Consider the following 12,902-nt stretch of genomic DNA (forward strand, 5'->3'; position numbering starts at 1 on the left):
TTAAAAAGCAGAGACATCACCTTGCCGACAAAGGTCCGTATAGTTAAAGCTATGGTTTTCCCAGTAGTGATGTATGGAAGTGAGAGCTGGACCATAAAGAAGACTGATCGCCGAAGAATTGATGCTTTTGAATTATGGTGCTGGAGGAGACTCTTGAGAGTCCCATGGACTGCAAGAAGATCAAACCTATCCATTCTTAAGGAAATCAGCCCTGAGTGCTCCCTGGAAGGACAGATCGTGAAGCTGAGGCTCCAATACTTTGGCCACCTCATGAGAAGAGAAGAATCCTTGGAAAAGACCCTGATGTTGGGAAAGATGGAGCGCACTAGGAGAAGGGGACGACAGAGGACAAGATGGTTGGACAGTGTTCTCGAAGCTACGAACATGAGTTTGACCAAACTGCGGAAGGCAGTGCAAGACAGGAGTGCCTGGCGTGCTATGGTCCATGGGGTCACGAAGAGTCGGACACGACTAAACGACTAAACAACAACAACATAAATAGTTCAAAATTTTCAAAGTGTTCAGGATGGTATCCAGCTGTATTGACGTTTTCCCAATCTTCAACCCCAGGCATCTCAAGTTCATTCATTTTCCTTTCCATGCAAAAAGTCCAAAAGTGGCTATACCAGGCATCCCCAAACTTCGGCCCTCCAGATGTTTTGGACTACATTTCCCATCTTCCTCGACCACTGGTCCTGTTAGCTAGGGATCATGGGAGTTGTAGGCCAAAACATCTGGAGGGCCGCAGTTTGGGGATGCCTGGGCTATACAGTTATTATCACTAAATGTCAAGAATAGTCTTCCTCCAATCTGGTATGATAACTTTTATCTCCAAGAAATTCCAACATCTATTATTAGAATAATAACCCATAGTTATTTATTTGCAAATCTATTCATAAAGCCAGTTCCATATTCATCCAGTCCCAGATCTTCTGATCCCATTTCCTGTTGGCCATGATTTCCTGTTCCTCCCATTTCTGTTTCTTCCATTCTTTTTTAAGAAGAATCACCAGAGGCTTAGTGACTTTTTCCTCTGAATTCATTCCAACTTGTACACAGGATCCTTTCTCTTTCGGCTCCATCTTTTGCCATCTCAAGATGTTTCTTGATGTTGCTTGTCAATGGTTTCATTCCACTCCTCCAGCATCACAACTCCATAGAATCATAGAGTTGGAAGAGACCACAAGGGCCATCCAGTCCAACCCCCTGCCAAGCAGGAAACACCATCAAAGCATTCCTGACAGATGGCTGTCAAGCCTCCGCTTAAAGACCTCCAAAGAAGGAGACTCTACCACACTCCTTGGCGGCAAATTCCACTGTCGAACAGCTCTTACTGTCAGGAAGTTCTTCCTAATGTTTAGGTGGTGTATTTTGAATCCGTTGCTCCGTGTCCGCTTCTCTGGAGCAGCAGAAAACAACCTTTCACCCTCTTCTATATGACATCTTTTTATATATTTGAACATGGTTATCATATCACCCCTTAACCTTCTCTTCTCCAGGCTAAACATGCCCAGCTCCCTACGCCATTCCTCATAAGGCATTGTTTCCAAGCCTTTGACCATTTTGGTTGCCCCCCTCTAGAAGGGGGAAGCAGGCAGAGCTAACCCGCAATTCTCTCCTTCCTTTCCTTGCCATGCAGCATATGCAGAGACTCCTCCATTCCCGAGGCTCAGAGTTCACATGGATAACTGCAAGATGTGTTTGGTTTGGCCAGGGATGGGGAATCTCAGCCCCCAGGGCCAAATGTGGACAACATGGCTGTTCAGTCTGGCCCCCAGGTTTCTTCCTAGACTACCAACTTCCTCAGCTGCATCCCTCTGGCTGAAAAAGTTTCACCACAATAAACTGGCCATCTGGAAGTTAATCCAGCCCAAGATATGTCTTTAAGGATTGAAAAGTGAGCTGCCATGACTCGAGGCAGCAAAGCTTCTGCATACCAGTTGCTGGGAACCACAGCAGGAGAGAATTCTCTTGTCCTCAGGTCCAGCTTGCAGGTTTCCCATTAGTGCATCCATTTGGGAGAACAGGATGCTGGATTAGATGGGCTACTGGCCTCATTTAGCTGCAGGGCTCTTCTGATGTTTCTGGCTGCCCTGAATGGAAGACTGTGGGTCTGTGGCTTCTCCCTGGCTTCTCTTTTCCAAACAGCCCTTTAAGTTCAAGGAGGCCTTGAACTAGCACCCTTGCAGTCCCAGAATAGGTCCTTGGGACCAAAGAAAACATTACACACACAAAAATACTAGCAGTCAGGGATGTGGCTCTAGGAGGAGGTGCATTAACTTGCAAGTTTGCTTACCCTGTGAATTTTTTAAAATAATTTATTTAGAGCAATTGTTTCCTACTCTTCAGCCAAAAAGGCTCCCAAATTGGTTTACATACAGCTAGTTAAAACTACAAGACAGTCCCTCCTTACTGGCTTACAATCTAAAGAAAATGCAGCACACAAAGAAAAGGGGACAGGGAGGGAAGAGGACAAAAGTAAACTCATGTGCCAATTCTTAAATAGTAGTTCTTATAATGACCAGCTGGCATAGAAACAGGTCAGGGGGAGGAGGTGGCCTTTTGTCAAAGCAAGTGGAATGAGCCCTGCTTCTTGTCCCTGTCCCAGAGGCAGTCTGACAGAATGGCTACTACCAGGGGACAGTTGAAGGTGAGGAGATCCAACAGAGCATGTCAGTCAGCAGAACTGATCAAATGAACCTTTGTTCACCTGAAATTCATGGAAGCAGCTAAGAGGGTCAGGCGGGGCTTGTCAGCCTGGGAAGGTAGCCCATCTAGACGAAGGAAAACTCATCTAGTCCATTTAGAACACCTTCCATGTTTCCGTCTCATTGGTATTGCCTGAAGGTGTGCTTTAAATATCTCCCTTTTAACAAACTCCCAACCATCATGAACTCCCTTCCTTTTTAGTATTTCTGTCCATGGGATTTCAAACAGCATTTCCTTAAGTTTTCTGAAGTCGGCTTTCTTAAAGTCTAGAATTTGAGTCTTGGTGTGCTTGGTTGCTCCTGTATAATAAACTTCAGAAGAGCAATGTCACTCCCATCTAATGATCCTGCCACTTCTACCCAACTAACCAGGTCATCACTATTGGTTAGGATCAGATCTAAAATGGCTGATCCTTTTGTTGAAACTCCATTGTTTGTCTGTTTCAGTCCTTCAGACACCTATGTGGAGGTTCTTTCATTTCATCATCTGCTGCTTCCCACTTTACCATTCACTCTCATGTTCAGGCAGATCTTTAGCAGTATCCCCCCCCCCCAAAAGGTCCTGTGTATTCTTTGGTCTGATCTTTCTCTCCTTTTTCATTCAAGATTTTATGCATCTCAGCTCTGAGGTCTTTCAGTTGCTCATCCAATAATTGCTGCATGATACCAACAGTCATTGCAGGGGTTTCAACAGTATCTTTGCCACATTTGGTTGAGTTAGTGTTCATGTTAAGTCTCTGCCTTGAAAACTTGTTTCCAGCAGCACCTTAAAGACCAACCAAGTTTTTATTTTGGTATGAGCTTTCGTGTGCATGCACACTTCTTCAGATACACTGAAGCAGAAGTCCCCAGGCGCTTATGTAGGGAAAGGGTGGGGGGGTATCACTCAGAAGGGTGGTGGAAATGGGTGATTGACTGACTGATAGCTGTTGACGATTGTGAACGACTGCAAATGGTCTTGCATGAAAAAGCAAGGGTTGGGATGGCTGAAGATCGCTTTATCATGTATAATGAGATAAGAATCCTATATCTCTGTTTAAACCAGGTCCCTCCATGGTTTTGAGCTTGGTGATAAGTTGCAATTCAGCAACTTCTCTTTCCAGTCTATTTCTGAAATTCTTTTGTAGTAAGACAGCTACGTTGAGATCTTGTATAGAATGTCCTGGGAGATTGAAGTGTTCTCCTACTGGTTTTTCTGTCTTGTGGTTCCTGATGTCAGATTTATGTCCATTTATCCTTTGGCGTAGGGTTTGGCCTGTTTGTCCAATATCGAGAACTGAAGGGCACTGCTGGCATTTCATAGAATCATAGAATCAGAGTTGGAAGAGACCACAAGGGCCATCCAGTCCAACCCCCTGCCAAGCAGGAAACACCATCAAAGCATTCCTGACAGATGGCTGTCAAGCCTCTGCTTAAAGACCTCCAAAGAAGGAGACTCCACCACACTCCTTGGCAGCAAATTCCACTGCCGAACAGCTCTTACTGTCAGGAAGTTTTTCCTAATGTTTAGGTGGAATTTTCTTTCTTGTAGTTTGAATCCGTTGCTCCGTGTCCGCTTCTCTGGAGCAGCAGAAAACAACCTTTCTCCCTCCTCTATATGACATCCTTTTATATATTTGAACATGGTTATCATATCACCCCTTAACCTTCTCTTCTCCAGGCTAAACATACCCAGCTCCCTAAGCCGTTCCTCATAAGGCATCGTTTCCAGGCCTTTGACCATTTTGGTTGCCCTCTTCTGGACACGTTCCAGCTTATCAGTATCCTTCTTGAACTGTGGTGCCCAGAACTGGACACAGTACTCCAGGTGAGGTCTGACCAGAGCAGAATACAGTGGTACTATTACTTCCCTTGATCTAGATGCTATACTCCTATTGATGCAGCCCAGAATTGCATTGGCTTTTTTAGCTGCTGCATCACACTGCTGACTCATGTCAAGTTTGTGGTCTACCAAGACTCCTAGATCCTTTTCACATGTACTGCTCTCAAGCCAGGTGTCTCCCATCCTGTATTTGTGCCTTTCATTTTTTTTGCCCAAGTGTAGTACTTTACATTTCTCCTTGTTAAAATTCATCTTGTTTGCTTTGGCCCAGTTGTCTAATCTGTTAAGGTCATTCTGAAGTGTGATCCTGTCCTCTGGGGTGTTAGCCACCCCTCCCAATTTGGTGTCATCTGCAAACTTGCTCAGGATGCCCTCAAGCCCATCATCCAAGTCATTGATAAAGATGTTGAACAAGACTGGGCCCAAGACAGAACCCTGTGGCACCCCACTAGTCACTACTCTCCAGGATGAGGAGGAGCCATTGATGAGCACCCTTTGGGTTCGGTCAGTAAGCCAGTTACAAATCCACTGAATGGTAGCATTGTCTAGCCCACATTTTACCAGCTTCTTTACAAGAATATCATGGGGCACCTTGTCAAAGGCCTTGCTGAAATCAAGATAGGCTACATCCACAGCGTTCCCTTCATCTACCAGGCTTGTAATTCTGTCAAAAAATGAGATCAGATTAGTCTGACATGACTTATTTTTCAGGAACCCATGCTGACTTTTAGTGATCACAGAGTTTCTTTCTAGGTGCTCACAGACTGTTTGCTTAATGATCTGCTCTAGAATCTTTCCTGGTATTGATGTCAGGCTGACTGGGCGGTAATTGTTTGGGTCCTCTCTTTTCCCCTTTTTGAAAATAGGGACAACATTTGCCCTCCTCCAGTCTGCTGGAACTTCGCCTGTTCTCCAGGAATTTTCAAAGATTATTGCCAGTGGTTCTGAAATCACCTCTGCCAGTTCTTTTAATACTCTTGGATGTAGTTCATCTGGCCCTGGAGACTTGAATACATCTAAACTAGCCAAGTATTCTTGTACTACCTCCTTACTTATTCTGGGCTGTGTTTCCCCTGCTGAATCATCTGCTCCATATTCTTCAGGTCGGGCGTTGTTTTCTTTCTTGGAGAAGACTGAGGCAAAGAAGGCATTGAGGAGTTCTGCCCTTTCTCTGTCCCCTGTTTGCATTTCACCATCTTCTCCTCTGAGTGACCCCACTGTTTCCTTGTTTTTCCTTTTGCTACGGACATACCCATAAAAGCCCTTTTTGTTGCTTTTAACCTCTCTGGCGAGCCTGAGTTCATTCTGTGCTTTAGCTTTTCTGACTTTGTCTCTACACGTGCTGGCTATATGTTTGAATTCCTCTCTGGAGATTTCCCCCCGTTTCCATTTTTTGTACATATCCCTTTTAAATCTTAACTCAGTCAAAAGTTCTTTAGATAGCCAGCCTGGCTTCTTTAGGCACCTTCCATGTTTCCGTCTCATTGGTATTGCCTGAAGTTGTGCTTTTAATATCTCCCTTTTAACAAACTCCCAACCATCATGAACTCCCTTCCCTTTTAGTATTACTGTCCATAGGATTTCACCCAGCGTTTCCCTAAGTTTTCTGAAGTCGGCTTTCTTAAAGTCTAGAATTTGGACCTTAGTATGCTTGGTTGCTCCTTTCCGCTGGATAATAAACTCCAGAAGAGCATGGTCACTCCCACCTAATGATCCTGCCACTTCTACCCCACTAACCAAGTCATCACTATTGGTTAGGACCAGATCTGTGTATGCCATTTGATGGCATACACAATGTTAGAGGATGAGCAATGAAATAGTCCTGAGTTGGTATGTTGGATGTTGTTGGGGCCAGTAATGGTGTTGTCCGGGTGTATGTGGCAGCAAAGTTGGCATCTGGGTTTATTGCAGGCTTTGGTACCAGTGTCCATGTTAAGTCTGGTGGTTGTATTATTGTGGGTGAGGAGTTATTTAAGATTGGGTGGCTGTCTGTAGGCAATGAAAGGTCTTCCTCCCAGAGCTTGAGAAAGAGAGCTGTCATTGTCCAGGAGAGGTTGTAGATCTCTGATGATGCGTTGTACTGTTTTAACTTGGGAGCTGTATGTGATAACTAGTAGTGTTCTGTTATTTTCTTTTTTGGGTCTGTCTTGCAGCAGGTTCTCTCTAGGTATAAGTCTGGCTCTGTTGATCTGTTGTTTAACTGGCAGCTCTCTTTCTCAAGCTCTGGGAGCAGTACATGTGAAAGGATCTAGGAGTCTTGGTGGACCACAAACTTGACATGAGTCAACAGTGTGATGTAGCAGCTAAAAAAGCCAATGCAATTCTGGGCTGCATCAATAGGAGTATAGCATCTAGATCAAGAGAAGTAATAGTACCACTGTATTCCACTCTGGTCAGACCTCACCTGGAATGCTGTGTCCAGTTCTGGGCCCCACAGTTCAAGAAGGATACTGACAAGCTGGAATGTGTCCAGAGGAGGGCAACAAAATGGTCAGAGGCCTGGAAACAATACCTTAGGAGGAACGGCTTAGGGAGCTGGGTATGTTTAGCCTAGAGAAGAGAAGATTAAGGGGTGATATGATTGTTGTTGTTGTTTAGTCGTTTAGTCGTGTCTGACTCTTCGTGACCCTATGGACCAGAGCACGCCAGGCACTCCTGTCTTGCACTGCCTCCCGCAGTTTGGTCAAACTCATGTTCGTAGCTTCGAGAACACTGTCCAACCAGTGATATGATAACCACGTTCAAATATATAAAAGGATGTCATATAGAAGAGGGTGAAATGTTGTTTTCTGCTGCTCCAGACACGGAGCAATGGATTCAAGCTACAAGAAAGAAGATTCCACCTAAACATTAGGAAGAACTTCCTGACAGTAAGAGCTGTTCGACAGTGGAATTTGCCGCCAAGGAGTGTGGTGGAGTCTCCTTCTTTGGAGGTCTTTAAGCAGAGGCTTGACAGTCATCTGTCAGGAATGCTTTGATGGTGTTTCCTGCTTGACAGGGGGTTGGACTGGATCTCTTCCAACTCTATGATTCTATGATTCCCTCCTGGAAGTCTCCAGATTGCTCAAACCTTTTAAGGTCGGCATTAATCTACTTGAGGAGGCAGCATACAGAGTGGAACCTCGGTTTACGAACACCTCGGTTTATGAATTTTCGGTTTAGGAACGATTGTAACCTGGAAGTGAGTAAACCAAGGTTTCCGAGGCCTACGGAAGCCTCCATGGAGGCCGGGCCTTTGCTCCAGTGCCTCCTGGAGGCCGGGCCTTTGCGAAGGCATCGGACGCTCCGGTGCCTTTGCGGAGGCCGGGCCTTTGCTCCGGGCCTCCATGAAGGTATCAGACGCCTTCACGGAGGCATCGGAGCGAAGGCCCGGCCTTTGCGAAGGCATTGTGATTGTGGAAGAGGACCTTGAGCCCCCATCCCTACAATGACTATCATCAGCCCAGGTAAGAAATAAATGTTAATATTTTTCACCTAATTTTTTTTCACTGTCTGATTTATTTTATAGTACAGTAAATTGATTATTACATTCATTTTATGGATCAATGGCCATATTAGACAGTAAAATTCATGTTAAATTGCTGTTTTAAGGGGTGTTTTTCATCGTCTGGAACGGATTAATTCACTTTCCATTACTTTCAATGGGAAAGTTTGCTTCAGTTTAAGTACACTTCAGTTTAAGTACAGACTTCCGGAACCAATTGTGATTGTAAACCGAGGTACCACTGTATGCACAAAACACAATAGAATAGAGAAAATCCATGCGTCAATCATTTAGGGTTTTTGGGAGGCGGGTGGAACTGCAGGGGCAAATTGGATGCTTGTTGGATGCTCTGTTCAGTTAAGGAATGAAAACCCTGGAAGGGAACAGAAGGTCATCCAAGCTTAAACCCTTCCAGTCTGCACATCAGTTTCCTTCAGAGGAATCTGTTCCCAAAAGACTGTTGTAATAAAGGTATCACAGTGGTTTGTGTTATAATCCTGTTTCCTGCTCTGGCTTTAATGTATACAGTTGCTGCAGAGAACTTGAGTGTTCTCATTGGTCTAATGCTTTTTGGTATAAAAGTAAGGAAGAGTTTTGGATTACTTGGAGCTCTTGAAGAGGCAGAGTGGAAAGAAACCTAATTTTCAGACATAAACTGAATAGAGTTGTTAGGGCAAATAGTGCACTGCCATCCAATTACAAAATGCTTGGTAGTAGATGTAATCTGATCTAATGAGCCAACTTGCACTATAGCTATTGTAATTTTTTATTTATTTTCGCAAATATCTGCATCTTGCCCTTACACTACATTTGCAGTACTGAGCAGCTTACAAAACTTGGGGGGGGGGGGACGACACTAAAATCTAAACAGATTGATGAACATGGGAAGCCGCCTTACCCTGAGCCAGATCATTGCTCTATCTTGCTCAGTACTGATTGGTAGCAGCTCACCAGGGTTTCAGGCAGGGAATCTTTCCCACCTCTACCTAGAGATGCCCAGGGATCAAATTTGAGATCTTCTGCATGCTAGCAGATCCACTGTCACAGAGCTACTGTCTGTCCCCTGAGATTAAACCAATCTAAAAAATAAGTATGGTAACCACAAAGGAATCCTTAGCACAACAGATCAATCACCTACTGGAAAAGAAGAAGTCCTGCTCTGGGCAAGTTTCAAAATAGAGATGTGGTGCTGTGGCCATAGGGAAGGCCCCTTCCCATGTTCCAATCAGTCACGCCTCAGCCACAGTTGAGACCCAAAGAAAATCCTCAGCAGTGTACCTTAAGGAGTGGGCAGGCTGGTAAGAGAGGCCTTTATAGATCATTGCAAACACTTTGCATTCTGCTTGCAAACAATTTACCACTTCATGTCTTTTACAGCGTCCCACAGCGAAAGAACTTCTAAAGCACAAATTCATTCTGAAAAATGCCAAGAAGACTTCATATCTGACGGAGCTTATTGATAGATTTAAGAGGTGGAAAGCAGAAGGACATAGTAGTGATGAAACAGATTCTGATGGTTCCGATTCGTAAGTATGGATTTTTGATTATTTGCCAGGAATTGGGGAAGTGGGCAGGGGAGCTGTACCAGTGGCAGGAGTTGAGGGGTAGAGTTCAGCTCCTGTATTATCATTTTTATACTGCTTTCTATTTTTAAGAAAAATATCAAAACATCAAATAAAACAATCCATAACAAAACATTGCTGAAGAAAGTTAAATATGAAGTATACATTCAAAGCAACTTAATTAACAGGAAACTAAAATGTTATCTTAAATATCTCAAAACATTACAAAGGAGGTAAACTACAGAATATACATTTAATGCAGCAAAGTTAAGAAAAAAACCTTAAACATTTCAAAAGAAAATATTACTAAGGGAAGTCAAATATAAAATGCACATTTAAATAGCATAATTAACAAGATAAAATATTATCATATCTGCTGCTGTTGCTGCCAGTCCTGTCAATGGTGGTTCATGGTGGGCAACAGCTGTGGAAGCTCAGGCTCAATTACCTAGGTCTTCACTAAGAAACAAGCAAGGTGGCCTCTTCAGCAACCTCAGCTTTTGTAGCTGGAGTCAGTCAGGGCCCCGCCTTCCCAGGCCAGGTGGAAGAAAGGGCTGCAAGGCAGGGAGCTGGTCTTCCAGGACTCACAATCAAGATGGTCTGCTGTTGGAACTACCACTTCAGACTACTATTCCAGAGGTCTACAGTATTTGGCTAAACTTGCTAGCCAAACTAACATTTATGTTCTCCAGGTTCCTCCCCTCAGCTAGTTTAATAGAGGCATATTTCTCCACCCAACAGCAAAGGAAGTGCACATATGCACACAAACACACACACACAAACTGTTTTCCAGTGAGAAAAAGACAAGTAGACTCAAGGTTCCAGTTTGTGCTCTGCAGAGAAGTCCTTGTGCCAAGAAATGGCTGAAGAGCTAACCCTGCACACATGCACACCTGTCTCCCACGGCAATAAGAAGCAGAGAGAAGGCAAATTTCAGTGGTATGCATTTGGCTCTTTTACCAAGCAGCATCCCCCCACCCCCATGAAACAGACATAGGAAGCATGTGTGGCTTGGAGAAGTAGCAAGCATGTAGTAGGCCTTAGTGAACACTCTTTTGCATCATGTTATTCAGTTACTGCTTGGCAAACAAGATCTGAACACACTCCTCCCTCCCCATCATCTGTCTTGTGGGAAGTTGAGGCAGGGAGCATGGCACATGGCATAAGGACACTGAACCTCTCTGCTGACTAACAACTGGTGCAGCTCCTCCTGTCTCAATTTCCTGGAGGGAAGAGAAGGAAGAAGAAATGACAGCTTTAGCCACAGCTTGGCAGTAAGACTCCAAGGAAGCGGTGGGAAATAAACCCCTGCCACCCTTTCTTGCTTCAAGGTAGGAAAAGTCAGAGGGCTCACTAGCTAGATCTTCAAGGTTGAGGCACTCTAGGCATGTTGGCCATACAGCTGCATCCATACCCCCGCCCACCTCTGCAACTAGGAAGTTGGAAGGAAGTTGGCTTGTCACTCATCTCACGCTGACCACGAGAGCCATGCTGCATGGATAGTTGTTAAAGCCAGGCACAAACAAGTGGCAGTTTTTGAGGCATCAGTTTGCAACCTTCTGAATTCTTCTGCCTCTGTCCTCAGAAGTCAGGAGATCCTTTCCAGCAGCACCTAACCTAGGGGTCAGCAAACTTTTTCGGCAGGGGGGCGGTCCACTGTCCCTCAGACCTTGTGGGGAGCCGGACTATTTGGGTGGGATCCCCCTCCACGACTCTCCCCTCCCTTCTCCACAGCACCAGACGAGCCCCAGTGGCTGCTTACCTGTGCCTTGCAAGCGGCAGGGGCTGGCAGTGGAGGCGGGACAATGAGTGGTGCGAAAGGGCTGTCTCTGGAGAGGGGTTGCTCTGCTTTAAATGGCACTCAGACAACCTGTGCCTTGCAAGCGGCAGTGGCTGGCAGCAGCGGCAAAGGTGCAATGAGCGGCGCAAAAGGGCTCCGGAGAGGAGCTGCTTAAAATGGCCCTCAGCCAACCACGGCTCAACAAATCCCTTCCCTCTTCCTCCTCTAGGTGGGGCGGGGAGAAGCCAAGAGGAGGGAGGGAGGACGCGCGCTGCGGTGTTTGTGGGGGGGAATGGCGCAGCCTGAATGATAAGAATCCCCATGCTGATCCATGTGGCAATTCCTGGAACATCGGCAGGCCACATCCAGAAGGCAATTGGGCCGGATCCGGCCCCCGGGCTTTAATTTGTCGACCCATGATCTAACCGGTTGCAAGTGATTTATTTTTACTTTGGTCAAAAGCTACTTTGTGAACAGCAAATGATAACAGCAGACATACACACACAGTAGATCGTAAAGGGACCCCTGACCCTTAGGTCCAGTTGTGACCGACTCTGTGGTTGCGGCGCTCATCTCGTGTTATTGGCCGAGAGAGCCGGTGTACAGCTTCCAGGTCATGTGGCCAGCATGACAAAGCCACTTCTAGTGAACCAGAGCAGCACACGGAAACTTGCACTTTGACGTGCTTTTGAACTGCTAGGTTGGCAGGAGCTGGGACCGAGCAACGGGAGCTCACCCCGTCGCGGGGATTCGAACCGCCGACCTTCTGATCAGCAAGCCTTAGGCTCTGTGGTTTAACCACAGCGCCACCCACGTCCCTTCATTTTTAATTGTAATTTGTTTTCATAAATGAAGTAAATTTAAATTGAGAGGCCATGATCTCATTCAAGATTACCCTCTGAATTTCAGGTCTGAGCCTGTGTTCCACTGTACCACCAATGAGTGTGGTATCTCGTTGTCACATTGTATGGATGTTTCTCCTTCATTTATGCTCTCTTCCTTTCCCTGAAATGCTTCCAGGTTCCTGCAGAATTATGTCACCTGTAGGGAGCCTGGCAAATACACTTCTCCCAGATGGGACATTGCTAAGAATATCATATGCCCCAGAGGTCTGCTTCGTATGCACTGGAGACTGAACTTTTAGTGCTAGAACTCCAGTCCTCTGGAATCAATTACCAGCACCTAGCACTTTGACATTTGGTGGCTGTTGAAGACATTTTTTGTTTAAGAAGGCTTTCTGTGAAGTGTATACAGTCAGGCTTATGGGATAATGATACAGTTAAAAATGGTTCTACTGTTTGATATCTTTCTGTAGCTAACTTTTATTTAATGGAACAATACTTCAGTAACTTTTGGTTGTGAAGCAGTTTGTAAATTTATAAATAAATGAAAGGCATCATTTTGGGGGTTTATGCCTGCAAAAAAGGTAGACACTCCCCCACAATTTGGTGTGACCCACCATTAAAAGTTTGTGTGCTTTTTTTTTTAAGGCACAAATCTGTTGAGGTAAGTTGAGCTGCAGAAAATATCCTCGGGGGGAGGGGGG

The 12,902-nt window shown here is 45.2% G+C and overlaps 1 protein-coding gene across 2 annotated transcripts in view; it reads left to right on the forward strand.

Annotated features, from left to right (window-relative positions):
- Nucleotides 1-12,902, forward strand: part of STK26 (serine/threonine kinase 26) — a 61,413-nt gene that overhangs the window by 41,736 nt on the left and 6,775 nt on the right. For both annotated transcript variants that reach the window (XM_035102018.3, XM_035102019.3), the window contains exon 8: nucleotides 9,392-9,540. In XM_035102018.3, the coding sequence (XP_034957909.1) occupies nucleotides 9,392-9,540 (149 nt within the window). The remainder of the gene's footprint in view (nucleotides 1-9,391; nucleotides 9,541-12,902) is intronic.

This window comes from Zootoca vivipara, chromosome Z2, assembly GCF_965207765.1.
Source record: "Zootoca vivipara chromosome Z2, rZooViv2.hap1.1, whole genome shotgun sequence".
NCBI classification, from domain to species: domain Eukaryota; kingdom Metazoa; phylum Chordata; class Lepidosauria; order Squamata; family Lacertidae; genus Zootoca; species Zootoca vivipara.